We start from the raw sequence: 25,861 nt of genomic DNA, 5'->3' as shown, positions 1-25,861 counted from the left end.
GAGACCCACTTTGGTATGAAAATTCACAGCTATAAATCTTTTCAGTATTATATCACAGAGGAGAGCCTTGGGTGCTTTGTTAGCATAAAGAGCTGGGCAGCATGATAGAGCTGCCCATCCTTTAAACATGCAGACACAATCATCTTAACTGGCACATAAAGACTTCATAGGCATGTTTACAGCAATTAGGGTTTTAGGGACTTTATCACCCCATTGTGTCATACAAAGACCTTAATCAGGCACCATGAGACATTAAGTCTAGGAAAAATTTTTTAAATTTGTACATTTGGCCTATTTCTTTCTGCAACTGCAGCCTCTGGCAGCTACATAATTTTTTGTGTCACAAAGACCCCTGAGAACTCTTTCTAGGAAAATTGTCCAGGATTCAGAATGAGAATTGTAATTGTTACATAACACAGGCTTATGTTGAATTTAATGCAGATGTTTTAATTTGCCCATAAAATCAAGGAGTTTGGAATTTGGAAATAAATCTTCTAAGCAGGTTTGCACTTTTCCTCAAAGCAAAATAAATAGCTATCATTTGGACTGTGGCAACATTTACTGTTTCATTACATTTACAAAAAGAAAATTAAAGCAGGAAAGAATCTGGTGGAAGACTGTGAACAACACATAAGGGAAGAAGGGGCAGGGCAAGGTTTGTGCTGGAATAGTACAATTTTTTTTTCTTTCAATACTGATCATCTTTGTTAGAAGGAAGTATGTGTTCTATGACTATTAATATTTAGCACAATGAACAACTCAGGTTGCACAGGAAAAAATGAGATGCTCTTAAGAGCAATAAGGTACAACTAAGAAGTAGAGATTTACAACAGGAACTTTGAAGAGGCTTCAATTCCCTGCCCTTATTAATCACATTTCCCACCTTACCCTGTGGCTGACATCTCAGGGATTTCCAGCCTAGCAACACATATTTTCTCCAACTCTTCAGATCTAATAGAGATCTGCTTGCCAGATACACAAGTTAGAGAGAAATGACAGTTTAGACAGGAACCAAAAAAAAAAAGTGTCTCCCTGAAAGACAAACCTGACACTCCAAATCCCAGTCATGGCCCGTAACCCACCACGGCTGCAAAAGAATCCTCACTGTTTCTAACACTGCTTGGACAAATAACCAATAATTTCAAATTATCATTACATTTTGCTTAGAATTTGCAGAACTGCAGTTCCAGAGTACAAACTTTTATCATCAGTAGAAAAAAGTACTGACTCAGATTTCCACAATAAAGATTTTTAGATTCCCAGTGCTTTGTCTCCGGCACTAAAAAAAGTCTTGAAAATCCCTCCTTGCTTGCCAGAGTAACAAGCTAACTGCAATGGATACTTCTGCAATTGGTTCTCCACAGACACTTTATCCTCTTCCTCCTGTAACTAGGAAACACAAAGCAATAGTCCCTGGAGGACAAAGTAATGACAGCAAAGAAGCTCTTTAAGCTTAAGCAACTTCCCCTTTCTGAAAGCAGGAGGGCTATACAGTTCCATTTACAGGATGACAGCCAGCTTGATTTCTCCAAAAAGAAAATCCCTAGAGCAGTTTAAAAAAGGCTCTCAGTCCTCTGCCAGCTCCTGGGGATCGATACAGCCTTCTCATTCAACTAATTTCTCCCAAATTGCTGTGGGAAAAGACATGCTAAGTTGTTTAACTAGGGAAGAGCAGTTGTTTTCAATCAAGCCATGGTAAAGTATTTTTTTAGTTCTCTGGGCCCTGATTATGTCTTGTTCAGTCCCAGGTGAATCTGGTGACTGTCACAGGAACATTCCAGCACTGGCTAAGAAGTATACTGCTCTTAGCAGGGCGCCTGCAATACAGAATGGACTGAAAATATTATGAAAGTGGTGCTCAACTGTAGAAGAAAGAAATAGCTGACTAAGCACATTGTGCTCTGTAAACACAGATAAAAATACTGCACTCACACCAAGACCTTCCTTATATTTTTCAGAATTGTACTTTTGTTGTTCCTTTAACAGTACAAGGTCAAATAATTAGATTGAGATTTTTTTAAAAATATGTTTGAAAATAAAAATTTAGGGCTCTGCATACTTAAAAATCAATAGCCAAACAGGTGTTTAAATTGCTTGAAATTAGCATGGAAGAAAGCTTGTTGCTCATTTGGAGACATATGCACACAAAAGAAAAAGAAGGAGGTGAAAGGTAGAAGGAATCCTACTCCTTTCTGTACTAGCCAAAAAAAGCCCAGTAAAACAAGCTGTTGAAGAATAAAACAATCTTTCCTATTTTTGGACATTACCCCTAGGGAAAAGCTTTGACATATCAGCAAAGTCTACTTACCTATGCTTTGCTTCCCTTACATGGCAAACATCTTAAGGTTCCACTTCAGGGGTTTTTACTAGATGGAATTACATTCTTGTATTACAAGGTTCTGTAATTAATTTATTCTACTTACTATAAATATGTCTCAGTAGAAAACTGGATGACAGAAGGAGCTGCACATTAGTGGAAATCATACACAACACACCATTTGTATTACTTATAATATCAAGGGTATTAAAATGAGAATCCCTTAAAATTATATTTAATCCTAATTGTTAGATTCTTCATTGTCAGAAGTAAAATCTTCTTTTCATCTTCTATGTTACTTCAAATACTTTTTTTTAATAGCAATTTAACAGCCACATCCACAGAGAAGTTTAACTGTGTATGTGCAATGTACATAAATCTATACTTGTCTGTATACATATGTATATAAAGGCTTTATTTCAATTTTTCACTCTGCCTGGTACACACTGATGACTTCAGTGCATAATTTACATTTCAAAGGATACTTCAAATACAAAAATGCTGACTAGGGAAAATTCAAGGATTATCACATCACTGTAGCCAAGATTTCTTGTGCTTTCTACTACTGAGAGAAAACGATGCAGTAAAAGCTCAGGACTAAAATTCAGGCTTCCTGCTCAGAATCTCTGTGCCACTCTGGGGTAGTAATCAATCTTTCTTTACTCAAACAGTACTATACCAAGCCTAACTGTAAAAGATTTGTGCGGATGGAGTGCAAGATTAAACCTGTTTAGCACTGTCAAGGCTGACCTGGCTGGGTGCTGGGTCCCTTCCAGGGTGTACATGCACTGCACAGCCTTACACCTTTTCTTACACAAAAAAGAAGTCATCTGCAGCAGCTGGTGGCTATAGCTTCCACCATTCACCAGGAAGCCAGCTGGGCCAGAGGTTTATAACGGGGTAGCAGATGAAGATTTGGGAAAGTTGTTTAGGTTGGATATCAGGAAAAGGTTTTTCACCCAGAGGGTGGCTGACCATTGCAGCAGGCTCCCAAGGGAAAGTGGTCACAGTGTCAAGACTGACAGACTTCTAGAAGTATTTGGACAATGCTCTTGTGATTCTTGGTGTATCTAGCACAAGGTCAGGAGCTGGATTCAATATTCTATGATTCTACTACTGTCATCATAAAGTCCACTGAGCATGTTGTCCACAGGAGTATATTGTGTTAGTCAACCTCACTGCTGTAAGTCCATAAACCCAAAAGGATGTCACTATCAAATAGTGGCACTACCAATTTCACAAATAAGAAACAAGAGATCAATAGATTTCTGTTGTAGGGGATGAAGAGTTCCTGAGTGCCAAGTGTAAGCTGAGATAGGCCACTCAGCTCCATATCACAGCTGCTGATTTCAGGAGTCTGAAAAGAGTCACTAGGTCCTCATTCTCATCTGTTTGTTTGGAGAATGTGAAGGTACACTCCCTCTCTCCTTTTGCAAACACAGGGCTAGGTTGAGCAGTCATTAACCTGGAGGTGAGGTTTAGCTCACTAGATGATTTGCTGAATTTGCACAGAAAGTCTCCTTTACAAACACTGCTGACAGCAGCAGAAAGAATACTGCCAGGCAGTTTTAGAAACACTAAATATATAAAAAAACCCAATGCATTCATGATGGAGGTGCATTATTTACTAATTCTTCTCTTTACTTAGGACCAAGGCAGTGCAAACAAAGTTATCCCCATTACCTATTGTTATTCCTTCTCTGCAAGCAGGTAAGGAATTTGGAACATCTTAGCTTGGCACCCTTTGGAAGTGCTAAGCAAGCAACCTGCTGTCATTTAGCCCAACTGGCGAGGAACCCTGATTGCATCCCAGGATTTGCATAGGTGATAAAAATGAAAGTATTTAAAAAAAAAAAAGAAAATTAAAATAGAGAAACAGAATGACAGCTGTCTCGCTGTCTTGTGAAAGACAGTATTGTTTGGAAGTTACAAATAAGAGAGCTAAAATTTTAGAGAGTTAAATCTGTGGGGTTTTTTAAATCTCTGCTCTGTAATTCACTGTTTAGTGACCAGACAATTCAGAATTCAGGTAGAGAATAATCACCCCTTGCACTTTAATCAAAGTTGGAAATTTATAAAATATAAAAATCTTAGATATAATTATAAGTCCTAGAAAACTGCAAGTTGTTCACAGACCTTTTTATTTTCTTTCCAATACAACCTTCTCCTGCTCTATTCATGGACATATCGTATTCAAGACTGTAGAAGCCTACACAGCAGAGAATTCAACTGTGTGGTAGTCTTCACAAAAAGTGTGCTCTTCCTCTGTCTCTATCAGAATCTTGGAAAGGCTACAGATAGCACACTCCCAGAGCTCCCAGTTATGCCAGCACAAAAAAGCAAGCTGAATCAAGAATTCCATTCTCAGCTTCAGTCTCACCTATTTTCCTGCTAAGTACACAGAGAGCTCAAAGGCAACTCAATGAGGTTTCCCTGAATGACTATAAAGGCGGATTTATCAATTCTGCTCTGTATTAACATGTTCTACAATGTTCAGATCATAGCAAGCATGTTCTACATTACTGTTTCAACATTTCTAGCAGCTACTCTCAATACTATGTATTCCACCCCTCTATTTGCAGTGATTGAGGACATGGACCATGCTATGCAAGCAAGACCAGTTTATTACACTATTCACCAGTATTTATAGCTCTCTAACTTCCATGCAAAATGTTCCACTCAGACCCCTTTGCCCCTGTTCCCTTAGCAACACAATCTTTTCAGTTATCAAGTCCCTGTTACATTCCCTTGCACCAGTGATGTCCTTGTTGCATCCTCTCTCATCAGAGTGGTCAGAGTGGTGTCTTCACTTCTCTTCTTGCCTTGAGTTTATCTCTTCCATGGCTTCCACTGTACCAGGGCCAGAAGACCTGTGGTGCTACCCAGCTCAGATTCTGTAGCTGTGATCTTCCATACTATTTTATGATGTCACTATCTTCCCTGCTTTAGAGGAATACTAATATTTTAGAGGATTCTTTGGAGGATCATGACTAGAGTATTGAGTTAACAGTAATATTACTGAAATAACTTGAGTTGGTGAAGAAAAAGGATAAAGCAGCTGTGATTTGGTCCTATTTTATTTCACCAGGTAAGATGCTACATCTTGCTTGCACTGAATTTCATGGACTTGATTTTAAAAACTAAGCATCTGTAACTTCTGTTACTATCGACTATAGCATTAAATGACAAGTGAAAAAGAGGTTTAATAAAAACAGTAAATCCAGGTGGGAAGTGACTTGGAGACTCAAAGCTGACTGCTAAATCTCTTTCTATAAATGTTTTCATATATGATTGTATATTTGTGCACTATTGCTCCATGGACCATAAGCTGAAACAAAACCTTGTTGCAAAATGATTTCTTTCTCTTTCAAGAGTCATGAGTTCTAGTGGTCTTTTTTTATTTTTTCCTTTCCCATAGTAGTGCAAATCCACTGAAAGCAGCAGAGCTGACTGACTTGCAGTGCCATAAGAGAGTCAGCATTAGAAGGCAGAAGACAGATTGTTACAGAAACTTTGTACTTACTTGCCATCAAACTACAGATCCCCTTCTCTTTGTCTCATGTGGATAATTGCCCTCTCATTTTTACAATGCAAGAGAGTACACAGGTATTGTTTACAATTGTTTACAAACTGCCTTTTCAGAACTGATTGGAGAAATGGTGCCAAAACCACAATCCTGAACAGCTCAGTGTTTGCTAGGATCACCGTGTTTCGTGGGTGACACCTTGGAAACAAACTCTCTCCTGCTACAGTGTGTGGAAGATGATGGCACTTTATAGGATGGAGGAAGATTTGGGGAACTGACCAAAGGATTGTGCATCCAAATGGGAGAAAAGAAACACAGTTGAACCAGCATTGCTGTTGTGCCAGAGGGTTTAAAGAGAGTGAAGAGAATTGTTGATCCGTTCAGTGCCCTGCAGGGACAAAGACATTAATGATTATTAGAGGAATTTATTTCTGGGCTTGCAGTCTCCCACAGTGTCTACTAAAGAGTATCAGTTCAGAAAGGCAGCAACATTTCCTCCTTTTCCTTTACTGGCAAACTACAGTGATTGTCATTAATCACCCTGACAATATGAAAATGCAGCATTATTCTGTTAAGTAGTTCTATGCCTTCTGATTTTTCCCTCATCTACCACATTGTCAAATGCTATATACACAGACAAGACACACAGTTGTGTGCAGTGAAAAAGAAAAAAAAAAAAAAAGAAAAATGCTTAAAGCAATCATAATTAAAATATTTGAACTTGGGGTGTTTTAGAACTTTATGGCTTTTAACTTAATTTTCTTGCTTAATTATATTATTGACTTGATTTGATTTTATTAGCATAGTTTCTTTTAAAATTAATATTCATTGTAAGATGCTAGCCAGTCTTTCATCTGTTTAGGAAAGCCAGAAATACTTTTTCCATTATATAAAAGCCTTAATGGTAAACTCTTAATCCCACTATTTCTACACAGAAAACAGAGGAGATAATAGAAATAAGTCACTAATTATGGAAGAGCCTTAAAAAGTTCAGAGAAAAAGATTCATGTAACAGTAGGTGTCTGTACCATATTTTTGTGTTACATGAAGGCCTGTGAACCTGAGTGGAAAAGAACAACTCAGTGATTCCCCAGATTTACGTTTCATCTTGGTTTCCATCTAGTCAGAGGGCATTTTGTATCCTGACGGGAAGGTAAAAAGATGCTGGAAAAAGCACTTTTCCTGTTAGCCAGTCCTGCACAGCACTGGGAACATGGCAAAGCCACCAGGCCACCCCAGCCCCATGGGTGCAGGGCTCAAGGGAGAGAAGGCAGGGAGTCAAAGGAGAAAAAACAGGAAAAAAATCGCACAAAAAAGGACAAATATTTTCCAAACACTTTGTTATTTCTAACATCTGATACAGCTTCTCACTTCAGTCCCTCCTTATGTCCATAAAGGTGGCACTTGAGGGAAGTGTTCTTGTGGGTAGAGTGTTAGGTTGGAATTTAAGGTTCACTTCTTGGCAAATTAGAATATTTGTATCTATCCTTTAAAAAGCAGCTGAATATCACAGCTCTTCTTGTCTTATTTGTGAACTGACAATAATATAATTTTTTAGGGTGTTTTGAGTTGATTTAGCCAGATTTGTTAAGGAAACTCAATAAGAGGTGAATAGGATTAGATATGGAATTAGGAACTATTTAATACATAAGACGGTTTCTATTACTGCTCATGATTTCTTTTCATTAACCATATGACATCTGAGTAGAAGTATCTTTTGCACAGCCAGAAAACACATCTGCCAGAGAGAATTTCATGGATCAGGGCAAAGCAATGTGTCTTGAGTGGCCCCACAATTCCACAAATTCAAGCTCTAATTGCAGAATGTCTATCATTAAAGAAGACATAATATGCATGACATTACAAAAGGGCAGAGTCTAGCTTTGAAAAATGAAAATAGTCAACAAATGTCCTGATGATTTTTAGAAAATTCTGTTATGTAGTGAAACTTGCAAATTAATTTCACTAATTATTTTTTGTTCTACATGGAAAGCAATCACAATTACTGCATTTTATATGCTATAATAATACAGGCAGTCTATATTAAACACTGAATCATGTTAATAGATATTTCTGCAAAAGATTAAAAATTAAACTAAGCCAAACATTTTAAGCAAAAGATTAATAGTTAAACATTTTTTCAGACTATTACATCCCTAAACTATTAATTTTCCTGAGTGAACAAGTTCTGACCTTTTACTGCTTTAGAACACAATGATGGTTCTGGGAGCTGAGATTTACTATTTTTGTCAGCACCCTATTTTCAGAGATCCCTTTTAAAAATCAAAGTGACAATTTTATCATGTTAAAAACTTTACAGAAGCCTAGATTTTGGCATACAATTCTGAGATGATGGATGAAATCTGAGAAAGCTACTGAATAAATACTAAATAGATGAATTCTAGGAATCAAAATCCTTTAAAATGTGCTTGCTTCTAAACAGCTATTGAAACTGAGCTTATATTGTTGCATTTTTCTTTTCTCTGAGAATATAAACAGGGGCATTTATTTATACTGTGGGAAATATATGCTACAAATTATTGTATTTAAAGAATATCTAGAATATTCTCAGTTACATTTTCCTTCTACTTTGCTTTTCTTTAACTATGCTAACAGACAAAACATACAAATATTGATAGCCTATTTTTTTCTTCAGTGTACTTTCTCTTTTTTTTTTGTAGAAAATTCGATTTCACATTACCATATCACTTTTTAGTCTATGTGATTTCTTTCTCAAAAGATATTACTATAATGAGATACATACTGACAAACTCATAGGATCTCACACATGCATGAATTTCTGTGCATGTGTGAGTATCCCACCCATAATAATATTATGAGAACACAAGGCAAAAATTCAGTTCAGGTAGTTCTGATCAGTGCAGAAGATAAAAGTGAACAAGGAAAAAGAAAATTCTCCCCCTCGTGGCAAGGAAGTAGCACAAGCCAACTCCTTTCTTATGTTGGTATTAAACATCAGTGTCAAGTTCTGAACTGAACTAAAGGAATAATGTGCCTGGCACACCAGTTAAAGGCCTCCTTTTGCCCAGGAAGATAAGTGCTCTAAAGCCCTATACCTTGAGAATAACTTGGTTTAGAAAGCTAAACTTTATGGCAGTGAGGAGCGATGCATATAAGTGTTTTTACCTAAAACCACTTAACTTCTGGTTCTGCAGAATAAAGTGCTGCATCGGTCAATAAAATCTGGACCATAAAGCCTTATAAAGATTAAGTTTCTTTACCCTTTCTTTCCTTTACCCCCTTTATCAAAATGGTTCCAAATACAACTTCAATGTCTCTCAACCTGACAGCAATATTAGAATGGAGCAGCTAAAAGCACTTTCATACATGCATTCAACTACACACACAAAGATAAATGTTCAACCTATAGCAACATTTTATACTTAGGAAGGCAAATTTATGGCCAGGAAAAACAGTTTTGCAGAAAGACACAGCACTTTACAATAATAGCTAACAAAAGTGGTGGAAGGAAGCTCTCTGTTTGGTAGTGATAAAAGAAAATCAAACACTACCACTTTCAGAATTTTATTAACTAGAACTGACAATAAAGAAGAGTTTGAATATTTGAAAGAAACACTGTGAGTAAAATGATGAAGTATATGACTTAGAAGACAGTTCTGAGAATCCGCACAGTTAGAAATTATATCCATAATTTCTGGTTTGTTGAGAAGCAGATGCTTGCTTTTCTGAAACTTTTTAAATCTTTAGAAGTTCAAGAAATCCAAGTCCTTTCTTAGATAAGATGGACAGACACCACAGGACCACAGAACAATAACCTCTGATTATTAACATATTCCAGAGAACTATATCAAGCAGATTCTAGAGAGAGACCACAGGAAATCTTACTGATGAATGCATGAGGCTTTAGATATCTCAAAAGGAGAATACTTATATCAGAAGGTCCTGATTTCTTTGCAGGATTTTCCACCAGATGAAGTACCCCCTACCACTCAAACAAGCATTATGCATTTTCTTCATGAGTATGATATCAGAGTTCTAAAAGAATAAAAGTGCATAAAGTCTGAAAAATCTAATGAATCTATAAAAAAGTAGAAGGACCAGCAGGATCCCCCTGCCCTTTGTTCTTACAGACATGATTGAAGAAGGTGAAGTCCTAGAAGTAGATAAGGGCAAGTTGAGAATTATGTCACAGAACTCAAACCCTACAAGTCTTTTCCCCCAACCAGGCTGCACTCCAGGACACTGAAACAGCAAAGGCTTTACAGCCCAAGATACCATTGGCTTTCTGGGCTGCAAGTGCTTGTTGACTGCTCATATCTAGTTTTTCATCTGCTAACAACCCCAAGAGGGTTGTTCTAAAGTCCTCCATCCCCCATCAGCATTAAAAAAGAGCTGGAAAAGTCAACATGCTTAGTCACAGAGCTGCCATTCAGAGGGAGCTAGACAGGGCTGAGCCAGCAGAAGCCCCATTGTATTAATCAAAAAAATGCAAAGTCCAGCACCTGTGAAGGAAGAACCCCTTGCAAGAATATAGTTTGGAAATTGATTGGCTGGGAAGTGGCTTTGCAAAAAAGGATCTGGGGTACTGTGGGCAGCAAGTGGGACATGAGCCAGCAGTGTGCCTTGTTACCCAAAACAACCAAGTATATCCTGGGCTGTGTTGCTAGCAGCACAGCCAGAAGATGGAGAGAAAAGACTATCCTTCCTCACTCAGGTCTCATTGGGCCACATCTAGAACACAGTGTCCAGTTTTTCACTGGTCAAAACAGGATCTTAATGAACTGGAGTGACTTCAGCAGGACAACACCATGAAACCATGGGGCTGGAGCCATTGCTCTGTGAGGAGGTCTTTGAAGAGCTTCAGTCAGGCTCTTCAGAGGGTGCATAGTGTGGCGATGAAAGACAACAGGCATAAAAGCAAATGAGAAGTTTAGACCAGATACAAGGAAAAATTGCACCATGAGGACAGTCAAGCTGTGGAACAGGTTGCCTTCAACCTGTTGTTGAAGGTCTGTAAGACTTTTCTGGCTAAAGTAAGCTGGTCTAGTAGTGTTGACTATGTCTTATGCAGAATGCTAGACTGGGAGGGTCCCTGAATTATTACTGGAATTATTCTGTGATTCTATGTCACTAATTAAGGAAATGAAAACACTCTAAGTCACCATAGCTAGATGTCACACATCTCAGGAAAAAGGGAAGATATGGCAGCAAGGTGTAATCACACAAAATTGCTAAAAGGGATTCTAGTGAATTTTTTATGACTAACAGGCTAAGCAAATAAAACCTAAGGAAATGAACTTTGGTGATTATGTTGTCCATCATTAATTTCCAAGAATAAATTTTCTAGCCTTTCAGCCAATTTCAGCCAAATCTGAGAAGGAAGTCTCAGAGGTAATTGTGCTGTTATAGGATTTTAAAAAATTGGTTGCTGGAGAGAAGAAATAACATTTTACTTGTTTTAACACTCCAAAAAGACAAGCAGAGGGTCCCTGAATTCCGTGTTGATTGGCAGCTGTATTCCAGCTGTCCAGCTAATGCATTCACAGATGCAAAGTTTAGGTATGCTCTGTATTCTATAAGAATTTTATCTGAGTTTTTTGTTTTATTGTTTTTCAATCTTGGCACACACCTATTTTTAATTTTCTTACTGTCATACAAGACTTGTGGACAGAAAGAGCAAATCAGATAATCTGACTAGAACTGAGGCTATACAATCTTACAGTGTTAAACTTGTGTAGCCCTAATAGATAGAGAATTGCCTCAAGGTCTTAATGGAGTTATTACTAAACCCAATTTTCCTGAGTGATATCGGCCTTAATGATATAGGAGCACAGCAAAATAATTGTCACTCATTTTATTTTAGTGTAACTGCTGGAAGAAAATTTTCTACCTTACGCTAAGAATTAATCTCTCTTTTACTAGAAAAGCAACTAGACACTTAAAATTACCAATCAGATGAAATAATGAAAGTCTAAGATAGAAGAAACTATATATTCTAGGAAGAAACAAATAATATAACATTGGAAACAACTACTTACAATGTCTTTATGGCCCAGTGCCCTGCAGAAGCCCAGAAGATAAGTGGTTAAGCATGCTCAAACTCTAATAGCCAGAAGGCCCGGGCCAACCAAGGGTTGTTGGTGAGAGCACACTGTGAGAAAGAACAGCATGTGGCTGAAGAAGGAGCCATGCAGAGGTAGGGCAGTACTTTCATGGGACAATTGTCCTTGTTCTGGCTCCCAGAGCTAAGAACAGCAGAGTACAGGGCAAGTACAGGAATGAGATCAAGGAGAGGGCATGGACTGTTGGCCAAAGGCCAGCCCAGTAGTCTTTATTCCCTGATCAAGACTCCTAAAATCCCCCACGAACTCTCTGACCTATTTTCAGAGAGGTCTAGAAGAACAAACTGAAGATGATAACTAATTTGCATAGAAAGCAAGAAACTCAGCTACAGGGTGGGGAGAACTTAGTTTTAAAAAGGTGCCTCCACAAAGCCTGGGTGGTGCTTGCCCCATCAGCTGGATCCCTGCGGCCCTTTCTCTCTTTTTTTCTCTGTCTCTCTCTCCCTCTCTTAAATTTCTCTCTCTCTTCTTTCACCTGACCCCTTAGTAAAAATCCATTGTTTAGTTGTAACTAAAGTGTTGTTGTAAACTGTAACACATATACCAATTTCCATCAGTTGTATAATTTAGTAATAAAACTTTGTAAGTATTTATATTCCATATGAATTTTATTGTTCCTTTTTGAAAATAGCATCTGTAAATCTAGGGTGCTCCCTTCCTGTTAAGGATGGGATGCCACAGTCCCCCCAAAATAACAGTAAATAGGAAACAGGTGTTTTGCCTACTTTTACAAAACATCCCTGCAATACTCTGCTTAAAGTTAAGAAGGAAACCTTTTTCGTATCGTAAATAATATTCATAGCTACATAGACAAATAAAAATAAATAAATAAAAAGCTAAATTAATCTCAGGGGTCAAAATTTTAGGGAGCAGAAACTACTCCATTAATATGCAGTGTACCTAGTGCTGTAAGAATTAGACAAAGTAAATGGTTTTGTCAGTTCCATTGCCGTAACAGTTTGGATCACATCAGAAATATTAACTAGCTTTCACCAAAATCACCTCAAACACTGACTTGCCCATAAAGAAAAGAAAATTTCAAAGGTGACCACCCCCACTGTATTACTGAAGGTCACCAGATTGAACCTTGTAATCTCAAAACTATTAGTACCAAGGTCTACAATAGTTCACAAAACTTGCTGCTTTCTACTCCAAACTTAATGTGTGTCTTCTTTGTCTCTTTGGCATATAGTGGTTTATGTAATAAATATAATAAAAGAAAAAAGCTCCTTTTAAACTGCCTTGGAGGAAGCAAGAGAAAATTATATTTATTAGATGATAGCAACAAGATGTACTGAGAGCTGAGAAACAACAGTGATGTAAACTGCACAAAACAGAAAACTGTAACTTCTGACTTTAGCTACAGATGTTAAATGACTAGGCTCCCTCTACTGCCAAAAATGCTTTCCCGGGAGGTACTTGCAGGGAGGTGTACACTGCACCATGGCAACTAGAGAGCAGCAATTCCTTAAAAAGCTTCAAGGGAATTCTGCAAAGGAGCTCATCTTAGTACATCCAATATGCATTGGACCTAATGGCAGTTCCTGCAACCTCATCCTTCACCCAGTGCACAGCTGACCCAGCTAAATATTCATCCAGCTAAAAAATTCTGGCACAGCGCAATGCAGTGATTCAGTACCAACAGTGAAAGTATACCTTATTTGTCAACACTTACAGAAGGTAATAGAAGTCACTGCAAATAAAGTTTTGGACCTGAGGATATCCTGCAGTTCTCTTAAGCTATACCTACATGGATGGATGCAGCTCTGCCTGTGCTTTCAGATGGTTGGCTATAAATCAGGACTATCTGGGAAGTTACAGAGATGCACTAACACAGCACTGTCCCTAAAGCAAGCATACCCTTCATTCCAGCTGTGTCTCATAGCTCATGACACTGCCCACAATGTCATATTTTTTTGTTTATCTGACTTGAAGGGCCAAGACAGTTCATATCCAGATGGCTCAGAGTCTATTTGCTTCTGCCTGCAATTCTCTTCATACATATTTGCATACCCATAGTTCTACAGCCCACATATTCATGACTAAGCCATAACATTTCCCAGACATTTCAGTGAAAATCTTTGTTTGTACAGCAGAAAAAGGCTCTACAATAATTCCTGTATGAATGTGGTGCAGTTTTGTCACTGAGCATTTTACAGTAAAGTTATGCTAAGTTATGCTAATTGTCAGCCTTGAGGGTTGGAGATTTTAAAACATACAAGATTCTTTTTCAGCTGAAACACTTTCACAGCACAAACACATGCAAGATTATCTTCTCTACTAATTACAAGAATTTCTGAATTATTTTCACCTCATTTTATAATACAGGCACCTTCAATTCCCATAACATTTTCTTGTTTTAAACTCTTTAATTACACTATGACAGTGATTTAATAAACATAGCTCTTTTCCCAAAAGCTGCAGTGTTATTTCTTATCCTGCCTCAAATTTGCTATTAAAATTTAACAAATAATTTTAGATTTCACTTATAGCAGTTCAATTTAGAAGATGATCTTATATATAGTGCCCCATGAAAAGAGACATTTTAATGGCCATATATAAGGTAAAAATATTTTCCAGCCTTGCTACCAATTTAATCTTTTTAGTTATAAACTAGGCCACACAAATATTTATATATATTTTGGGTTTCTTTACATTATAAACATTGAAAGAAAGCACTATCTAGATTGTCCATAATAAAACATTTATATGTTATATTACACCTGCTTGTTATGCATAATTTTATACTTATTTGCTAGCAATTAAGTAACCAATGAAACTTACCAATAAATTAACTTGATAGTGCAATATTACAGGGGCAAATCAAGTGGCAAATTTGTGCAAGAATTTGATTATATAGCAACTGCTATGAAGAGCATTTTTGTACAGTAAGCAGGGAATGGAAATAAATTAACAACTGATGTTGGCTGTAAGAGTCAAGCATTATAAGCTGCCCTTTTCAAAATCTAAATGAACAACTTGAGTCACTGTGAAAGAAAGCAAGGAAAAAAAACCTACTCTGCATGTAACTAAGGCACGGCAACTATTTTGAGATTAACATTAGAAAGGAAATAATTTTCTTCTCTCATTGTGGATGAACTAATCTGTTCTGGTTTTCACTTTCACCTTGAATCCTGAGGCAAGGGTAATTCTAATAACAAGACTTACAACCTCAACAGAAATATGTGAGCAGACATTTTTTCAGAAGAGAACTGCTACTATTTCTCACTTTCTCTTAATACACCTATGCTTTCCACTAGTTGCTTTTCTCCCAATACTGAAACAAAGCCAGCTAACATTCATTTTTGTTATTCACTTTGTCAGAGTTAAAGCAAGTACAAAAAAATGCTGACTGGGTTTAGTGAAAGAGATATATAACAACACATTTAGATATAAATTAAACTGCATTGTTTTGTTATACTTTCTAGCTCAAGATTAATCTCCCCTAATTTTATCTATCCAAAAGTAATGTCTCTAGTCTTATCTTGTCTGTTCTCCCTGAAGAGTCAGAGACTCACTGTATATAGTGCAGCAGTTACCTGGGAAAGGATTGCCTGGCAGGATTGTATTGAGAAAGAGCACAGGCAAGTACTGTAAAACAGGTAACTAAAACTTGGACAGCTAAAGGTAGGCCACATGACTCATAATGTAAATGACTTAACATTTACAGAGCATTGTTAGTGCCTTAGATGGAAATTGGAAATCCACAAATGAGAAACTCTGGGAAGGAAAACATGAATAGCCTAAATAGCTCCCTAGTATATTTAATTAAAATTAAAGAATCACTTGCAATAATTCTATTTTGATGTTCCTTAAGACAGATATGGCCATCAAGGCTACAAAACCATTTTCTTAAAAGTTCTAGATGTGCTCCTTTTACCTTCTGGTTTCACTTTGGATTTTTTGCAAGGCTAAATAGTTGTAAAATGAACAGTCACAAAAGGGATTGAGACCAAAGCATGTTTTTTTTAGTGGAATGTTAATGAGAAGTTTGTACAAGATTGGCATGGGATGAATGAGAGAGTTGGACCACGCTGAAGTAAGAGCTTGAGGCTATGAAAGAAGGGTTGAGATACCTAAAAGTTTCTGAAAATCTATATTCAATAAAATAATTTTCTCAGTATTCTAACATCTAGGTTTGCACTTGTCAGTTGCTTATAGATACTCCTCCAAGAAAATATCTCATCCTATGAAAAGATAACTTTACTCTTAATCATTATTTGGGCTGAATGCAGATTTCTTAATACTGTATCTCTATCATTTCTACTAAGCAAGAACAGCACAGAAGCTGGATCTGATTCAGAGCCCATAGACACAAATGTCCTCAAGGCTTGCTGATTCTGCAGTAATTCAGAACCTAGACAGGTTATTTATATTTGAAAAATTAATGTATTTAATTTCTTTTTTCTAATATCTAGATCCATGGATTGGATTAGATCTCAACTCAACAAAATATATCAGTAAGGGATTATGACATCTGCTACTATGTGGTCTTAGAAATATTATTTCTCTGACAATAAATCAATTCTTTATGCACAATAAATGTTTTTCCTTCACCCTTACCAGGCTAATCAGCAGCTAATTTAATAAAAAAATTTAATAAAAAATTAAAATAAAAATTATATAAATCAATATATAATAAAATAATATGTAAAAATAAATATATATATAAATATATATATATATATAATAAACACTATTCAGAAAAACTTGACAGTTATACTGTTATCCAAAAATGAAATTAATTTTTAGTACAAATATATTGACTATTTTTTTAGGTTTACTCTCATTACTACAAAAATTGCTAGTTGTCTGTGAATTTTATGCAGCCTCAATATATATTTTATTATCGTTATTATGAATTTGCTATCTTTTCTGATAAAAGACTGGCATATCATTTTTTTCTGCTTTTCAGAATTATCAAGAAGCACTTTCTAAAGATATCTGGTATCAACTTCTCCACATTCTCTCACAACATTTAATTTTTCGTGGATTTGAGATTAATTAGATGCGCATTACTATAGTCAGCAATGTAGGCCCTGGAAGATAATTCTTAAATAGAACATGAAAAAGGCAAAAATTTGTTGCCTGGCAATTTAGTATTTTGCTTTTGAATTGTATTCATTTGAGTATTTTTTTAAATTTGTGTGTCTTGGGTTTTGGTTTTTTTTTTTTTTTTTTAACATTCTTATCTGCAATTCCTAAAGAAATATTTAAATTAACATCTATTCTGGAAAACTTTGTTGCATTTCATTTGTGATTTCTGACAGTTTCAGTGCTCCCTTAATTTTAGGGAGCATTTGTCTACAGAAGAAAAACTTAGGCATAAATATCATGGGAAGACAATATCCTGAAAAGACAAACAAGTGGCATGTTGATAGGATAAAAAGTTATATAAGACAGTAATTTAAAAGTCTATCTTCTATTGTGTTTTTTTTTCCCCCAAAATTATATGTTCTCATTAAAAAAAATTATATGTTTTCATTTAATTGGTATATAGGGACCTGGTGTTAGTGTCACTTCCTAAATAATCATTATTAATACCAAAAAAACCCAGTATTTAAGACTGCTGGAAAGAAGAAAGACTGTTGTGAAATTCTGGTACAAAGGAAAAATTATGACATCTGAGTGGTTATTCTTACTGGCACTGAAACCTTACCTTTCAAAATTCAGATTCTATTATCTTAATACAACTGTTGGAAAGATAACATAAAAATTTAGTATCAAGCAAAGGTTGAAGTTATAAATTAAATCATCAATTGCTCTTTAGCTCACAAAAGACAAATCACGCCACTGCTGTTTCCTGGAGTTTGTTTTGCACTCATAAAACTGAAACCAAGGAAACAAATTCTACTTGGTGTGAGATGATGTCACTCCGATTTATCTGTTGGGAACACAATGAGTTACCATGTTCTAAATTAACTGGAACAGAAAAGAAAGTCACTCCTATCAAAGAACCATGCTTAGATACAGGTTTGACTTAAAAAATTAGTGAAGATTAGTGGTTAACTGTGTTGTGAAAGAATAAAAATTTGCATTTGTTCTAGGTTTCTAAAGCCACTGGAAGGGTACTCTAGGATGACCATAGCATTTTCTTGGTTTTTTTTCCCCAGAGAAATATTGTCTGCTATATTACACTAAGTACAATATTAACTCTTATTTAAATACAGGAAACATGCTAAAGTAACAGTGAGAAATAAGGTTTTTAAAACTTGTAGAAGAACTGCACTTGTAAAGCTATTTGAGTGCTCACCATTCATTGTGTATTTCTGTCAAACTGCTGCAGGCTCTGCTATAAAACAAACTGAAAATCTATTTTGATTTCTAATTAAAAGGAACTCACTCTAGAGTTAATTACAAAGTATCTTCATATGAATCAGGACTTCTAGGAAATCAATTTCACACAAAAAATGCAAAATGAAGGTTTTTAATGGCTTCTATAAGATTTAGAGTAAACTCTATGCTAGTAACTACAGTAGTAAGGAAAGTTGCTTTGTTCTTCCATCTGTCCTGGTGATAGTTGACTTTTCATTTATTAAAATAATAATTTCCATGTTATTACAAGCCTTTGATTTCATAAAACCACTATTCAAATATGAACATCATTCCAGTATATTTCTTCCTGGGACCTTTCAAACATGGAATATTCACATTCACTTAGATACGCTCCCTTGAAAGCAAGACAGCTCCAATAATAATTCCAAACCTGTCCTTTAGCATCATCATCAATAGCATATCTCCTAAACACAGCTTCATCCATGTCTCCAGGGCAGAGCTACACTGATACTTTCACCCCTTACAGACACAAACTGCTGGAAGTAAAACGCTAAAGGCCATCTTTTCTTCCTCCACCTCATCCCTTGGATTTGTGTGCAGTCCAAATGCGCCTCAAAGAACAGCAGAAGCTTTAGGGGCCATCTAGAGTTCAAACAAAATCTCTTTAAGGCTGACACCAAACACAAAATATTAAAAAGAAAAAGAAAGGTGTGTGAATCAATAGGCACAGTTATCATCACCTTGAGTTGCTGTCCATCATACTGAAAGAGTGTAAGTGCCCCAGGCAAAGGTCAGCTGGACTGCAATCACACTTTACAGTTCTCTACTGCCTTTATCTGATGACCTCAAAATACATGACAAACACTAATTCATTTTACCTCACAAGACTTCTGCTTGCTAAATACCGCTGCAGCCTAAATAACAAATAATTGAGTGTCAGTGATCATAGTCCAAGCTTTCAACTAACTAAATTGCTCTCCTTGCTATGCACCAGCAGCAGAAAATGCATATGAGGGGATTCCAAAGGTTTCTCAGAGATTGGTGTAGTAAACCAGTACGACTTTGGGCAAAGCCAGTCTGGGAAAAGCTCGACACCAAACATCTCTTGGTCTTAGTATCTGTGAGAGCAGATTTTCTTCAATCTTTCACTTATCCTTCATTTTTGCACATGGTATCATGACTTAGAAGGAATTTTCTTACCACACCAGAACAGGACTTGCTATTTGAAAAAAACAAAACCAACACAACAAAAAGCAAAGAAGAATAATTTGTAAACTTTGCCAGATTATAAATCTGTCTCAGTTTCTTACACTTTAAATGTTGAGACAGAGCAGAGATGACACAAATATTACTGACTTAGATTTTTTACTATTTATCTCTCTGATTATTATTTTTTAAGCTTTAATATCTTCTCTCTCCAGCAATCTAAAATCAAAGCTAGTGACTGGTTGACAGTGGAAATAATGTCTGTAGGAATGTGCAAAGTGACAGCTGTTTACCAATATTTCTAAACAAAGAAAACATAGAAGTTACCAAGGATTGGATTGTAGAGTCAAGTCAGTAGAGGCTAAACCCACATGAAGCATTTTTTTTCTTCCACTAACTGCTTACACATTTGGAATCATGTCTCACTCTATCATTAATGCAATAATTTGCACATAAAGCTAATTTTTGTATAATAATGATAATTTTTTAAACATTTTCTTAGATAAATATTTCGAAATTTCAAAACACATATATAGTGCAAAAAGTGATATTCTATCAAATATCAATCTATTGTTTTTTGAGGTGGCATATCAAACAAAACTTTTAATGTCAAGTTTTCAGCATTGACCAAAGAGCAAATTTTGTAGAATTCCTATGAATGCAAAGTTTCAATTGAACTACTGATATACACAAAATGATTTTCATCATCAGATTAATGTTGTTCATTCTCAGAAGAATTGCCAAGGACTTTTCTGTGGTAATTCAATAAATGCTTGAAACTATGACTTTTCAATCTAAGGCAAAGTTATTTGCTAACTCTTAAGTACACATGCTGGAAAAAAGGTATAGCCCATGAATCATAGCAATTTATCATTATTAGTCCAATGGGTCAATGTAAGTGATAGCTGGTCCAAATATTTTCATATTTTCAGTTTTACAAAACTGTTCACAAATTAAATTAAAATTCTATATAGACATTCTATGTTTAGTTAGAAGAAAGTATTGTTTGTGACAAAAATAAGAAAAAAATCAATCAACAATAGGCCAAATACTGAAGAAAGCCATCAGCAAGAGTAAGTTTTAAAAGTCACTTACGCCTGTCGGTCCCTGTACATCTTGTTAACTTTCTCCCATTCAAAATTAAGTTGAGTCAGCTTTTCTTGTATATTTGCAGCTTCCTTTGGTGTAACATTTTTCAAAGCCGATGTCTTCTTCTTGTTAATAATTTCTACATGACCTTGCAGTCTCCCCAGGCTATCCTTAATGCTCTGTAATATCAAGATTTTAAAAAATAAAAACAAAGCATTGTTTTTATAAATAACAAATAATTGTACATAAAAAAGAGAAATTGGTACAAAATTCTAATTAAACCATAACAATTATAATAGGAGTAATTTTCCAATAACCTAATACAATAATTGAATGTCCATCCTTTCTTTGAAGACTGAATGAAATAGATCTGAGGAAGCTGATGGTTGGAGGGGAAACAAAGTGCTATTGACTCAAAGGTTCTGCATGTCCATATGTCAGTACATTTCCTGACCCGCCAAAATTTGTTGTAATTTTTTAATTAATTAAAGTTATTATACTGCATTTATTATTTTGTAAAATATAAGACTTGAAGTCCTTATGTAAATGTGAAGGCAATGCATTGCAATAATTGCTTAGAAAACCACCCTGCAAAACCAAAAAAAAAATACTTTGGGTTCCCTGGGTTCCTAGAGATCTAGCACTATAATATGCTGTTTGGTGGGGGGTGGGAGTACATTCTATAACATCCTCCATATGAATAATAATTTGAATTTTTAGGTCTTGAGAAATGTGACGTACATTTATCAGACTAAATGAATATTTATAAATCAAAAGAGAATGGTAGATGTCTTGTCTCTGGAATGAGTCACAATAAGGAACATGTTTCCTCCTTGTCAGCAATCTATCATGTGGAGGGAAAGCTGGCTTGGTCTGTGTCATTACTCAACAAACCTCATTTGACTTTCCCAGAAAAATGTCTCACACTCTGTGTTACTTACTCAGGTCTACTTACATCTTTGTTTTACACAGTCAGGGCATGGATAATTCAGATATTAAATGTTACTAATCTGAATATAAGAAATATCAGATAATAAAAACATAAAATGCCTCTAAATATTACAAGATTATATCCCATTAATATAAAGGAGGCAGCATCTTCACAAAACCTCATCCCTGACTAAAAAATTGCTCATTTAAAGAACAGGAGAAAATGTAATTGAAATGTTATAAGCTGCGAGAACATACTTAAGCACGTGAGTGAAGTGGTCCTCTTTTCAAGGAGGTCTGAATATCAGTTCATCTGAGCCACACAAGAAGGCAATTGTGTTCAACATGTTTAAGTAACCAAATGAACATTAATATATGTGACTGTATATATTTATATTTTAGGCTTTTTCAAACAAGTAGATCAATTTTCTAGCTATTAAAAACAGATGAAATGTATCTAAGCACTTCAGAAGCTAAGTGAAATATCTCTTAATGTTTTAAATTAGTGGTCTATGAAAAAGGTATTGAATTTCTAAGTCAGAATTTTCCTTTTGTTTAAACCAGAGCTGCTACAGAAAGAACAAGATGATACAGCTGATGTGCTGTAAAGAATGTCCATGAGAAAAAAAAAAAAAAAAGAAAGAGAAACCAGGTATATATATGTGTACAAATATACTCATGTATCTCAAACATATTCCCCATCTATCTTTCATGTTGAAGAAAATGATCTGCAAACAGTTATCAACAATGCCCTGGGAGATTTTGTAACATGGTTAACAGAAGCAAACAAAGCTAATTTTTTAGAAAAAAAGGATAACAGAGAATCATTAGCAGCTGAAGTGACAGTAGCCTTTAGGGACTGATCCATCTCATTGCTCTTAAAAGAGAAATCCGAGTTCTAGAGACTCAAGCCCCAGTTCATTCTCACAACCTGGAATTTGTCTTTATCTGCCAGAGAAAGACAACTTCCTGTAAAAATTCAGTTCCTTGGCTATTTGTGTACAAATCTGTCACCAAGCACAGTGTTACTGACAGATCTATTTGTAGAGTGCATGTGAGCACACTCAGCTCTAAGTTATGGTTAATTGGTTTTTATTGAGCTGCAGTAGAAAATCACTCTGAATTTCACATTATGTGATTATTCTTGATAAGAATCACTTAGTGCACATCAAATATATATTCCAATGTGTAAAATTAAAATACATTTTTTGATATTCCAAAAGTTTGTAGAATGATGATTTATAATTATATGTACAGCAGATTTGTTACAATATTTAATGCTTTTTGTACTAACATGAAACTCAGTAACAGCACAGTTGCTGGTAATCATGGATGGCTGGAAAAATTCCACAAATTAATTACAGCTTAAAAATCTGTATGGAATTATGAGTTACAATATCTAGTATAGATATGACTGACTTCATAAACCATTTTAAAAGGGGATTCTTGCTGCCAGAATCCTGGACATGTGATGCGTCCAATGAATTCCTATATTCTGAAATACGAAACAGTAGAAAACTGCCCTATCTGTCAGTAGATGAAGGATTATCAAAGGAAAAAAGAAGAAAAAAGATGAATCAGAGCATTAAAATATCTACATTTAAAAAACAGCAGGGAAACCAACCCAATTTTCAATGAACTAAATAAAATCCATATGGGAAATACAGAAGATGAACTAGAAACATAATTGTTAAAGAGATTATGCATGATATATATTTATCTTAGATATATAAGAAATATCTTCCTCAGAGCCAGATGGCTTTCCATAATAAAACTATGACATCATTAAAAATATGACAGCTAAGTGTATAATCATATTCTACAATAAGATGTTCTTGCCAAAATTACGAATATTTAAAAAAATTATAATAAAAAGAGACACTAAAATCTACACATGTTACTGCAGATTTCCCATAAAATTACATAATGCAAGTAACTTCAGGAAATAAGTTTTGAATTCAAAGTTAGTAGAATTAAGTAATGAATAGGCATAACTATGCCATGTCTATGATAGTGGTCCTTAAAAATTCTACTAACAACTTTTCAACAATTGGTTAGAAATTGTTGAAAATTGGTATACTGTTTCATTTTGAAACACTTCTCCTATGTGTTAGCAAAATATGGCTTAGTTTTATTATCTGGTTAACCAGTATATTTATTGCAGTGTATACATTTCCCACTAAATAATGTGAAGCTTGAACAAGTCAAGCAGCTTGCATGAGATAAACATTACACAGGAAAACTTTGTCTTAGTATGAACATCATAACCATACTAAGTAGAACAAATACAAATTTTTACAGTGATTTAACTTTTAGAAAACATTTGAAACATCAGTTGCAAGGAAGGATAATTGGCTAAAATCTGATAGCATTTTAACCCTACACATTTGCATGCAATTGAACCCATTGTAATCACAATGAATTCTACACAGGTAGCTCAAAGATTGTGAACTCCATCAATATAAACATCATCAGTAGCAGACAGAAATAATGTCTGTGCTTATAACAACAGCTGTCCTCTTTTGAGAGTATATCAGGCCAACTTTGCTAATCCATCAATCTATGAACCACAATTTTCTGTACAATCAACTCGAGTTTCATCTTTGACAGAACTGTAATATTTAAATTATTTGTAAAGTACTGTCAGCACAGTAATAAAGAAAAGATGAGGTACTGTATGCCATAATACTTGAAAGAGCTTTTAATGGGGTGATGAAAACATTGAAAACATTGCAATGCTCACTTTTTGAGATAAAGTAATGAGACTTGGTTTCTCTATCTGACTTTTCCACTCCCTAAAGCTTAAAATGAAGAGAAAAACATTCCTATGAGCTGGTTTCAGCAGATACACTAAATGTGCTCATTAAAGTATTACAGTTTAGTAAATGTTAAAAGCTACCAGATTTTTGCTGCAAAACCTCATATTTTACTATTTCACATGACTTTGATATAAAAAGTCAGTGGTCTGACAATTGATATTAGCAATTTTTTATTTGTATTCAATATTTAGCCTATTTGGTAATGAGCAATCATGTTTAAGTCTTACTAAACATATTTACTCTGGAGGAAATGTTCAAAGCTGTTACCACTGATTCTTGTAAATAAACTTATTTTTCCTTTCACGGATTAATTAAAATGGATTCTTTCTGAATGGGAGTGAAAAAAAATAATCAAAAGCTCAGTTTTAAAACACAGAGCTATTCATGACAGTTCTGTAATTTGATTCATGCAAATCTGTCAGAGAAAAAAAATCAACGACAATTTAATTTCAAACCTTTCCCAACCAGCTGCTGAACAATTTATGCACTACTTTTCTATTTTTACTGCAGGATAATGACAATGATGGATGCTTTTCCCTGGAAATAAATATTCATTAAGCAGGCTCAGATCAAACCTATACCCTTCCAAAAGCCCACGAATGTGCAAGACCCATTTGCCTCTTCTAAAGAGATTTATTTTGGAGGAAGATGGAACTCTGCCCGCAAATGCATCTCATAACAATTTAATAGTTCAGTTAAATTAAACCTATGGTAGTACTTACTTGTAACCTCAGTAATCAATATTATTAAAGTTGGTGTCAACTCCAATAATACCAAATGTATGTGGGTGAACAACAGATTACTTAAGGATATAAATCAGATGATCCTAGCCCAAACGTAAAGCATTAAGAAGAGCTAAAAGGAAGCAATTTCCCAGTAAACTTCCAGAGGTTTCTCCAATCTCTGTTTCTCCATCCAATCTTTTTGTGAACAGAAGTTCATCAACAAGGATCAAGTAGGCACTTATTAGCCATGATTTACATAGTATATGATTTGCTTTTTGTTTGTTTTTTTTTTTTTTTTGTTTGCTTTTTGTTTGTTTGCTTTTTGTACAGAAGAGATTGTTTACAATGAAGAATGACAATTCTTTGTTGTCAATGACAACAATGTTTTGTGCTTCAGTACTCAAACTGACTTTAATTTACTGGTACTAAATCAGAAGTGCTAAAAGAAACAGCCTACTGGTATTTGACATCTACTGATTGACATCCTATCGCCAGTTCCATGCTTCCTTTGATCCCACTCTCCATTGTTGTGCTTCACTACCCAACTCTACTGCCTTGCTAAGAAACTGAAAACATCCTAATTTTCACAAGCTGATAAGAATATTTGTGTGTGCACACAAATGCCTAAAATGAATGTATAAGAATTATAAACAGATGTGATCTTACAGAAGCTAACAGCAGCATATGGATGTGTTTTGTTACATATCCTCTGACGTGGAAAGAGATAAATGAGCTCCCACAGAGGAAAATTCAAAGCATATAGCCAGAGACACTGCCCTGATTCTCCCTCTAAGCTTCTTTCTTATAGCTGACTGTAGGCAAATTCCAGCCTCTTTAGGCTAATATTTACTTCTTTTTAAAAAAAAAAT

General features: G+C 35.3%; 1 protein-coding gene across 15 annotated transcripts in view; it reads right to left on the bottom strand.

The window, feature by feature from the left end:
* The window catches only part of DMD (dystrophin), a 1,145,450-nt gene that overhangs the window by 543,631 nt on the left and 575,958 nt on the right, over positions 1-25,861 (bottom strand). For all 15 annotated transcript variants that reach the window (XM_064407380.1, XM_064407383.1, XM_064407377.1 and 12 more), the window contains one exon: positions 20,525-20,697. In XM_064407380.1, the coding sequence (XP_064263450.1) occupies positions 20,525-20,697 (173 nt within the window). The remainder of the gene's footprint in view (positions 1-20,524; positions 20,698-25,861) is intronic.

This window comes from Passer domesticus, chromosome 2 (assembly GCF_036417665.1).
Source record: "Passer domesticus isolate bPasDom1 chromosome 2, bPasDom1.hap1, whole genome shotgun sequence".
NCBI classification, from domain to species: Eukaryota; Metazoa; Chordata; class Aves; order Passeriformes; family Passeridae; genus Passer; species Passer domesticus.
This window is presented reverse-complemented; position numbering and strand designations above follow the sequence as displayed.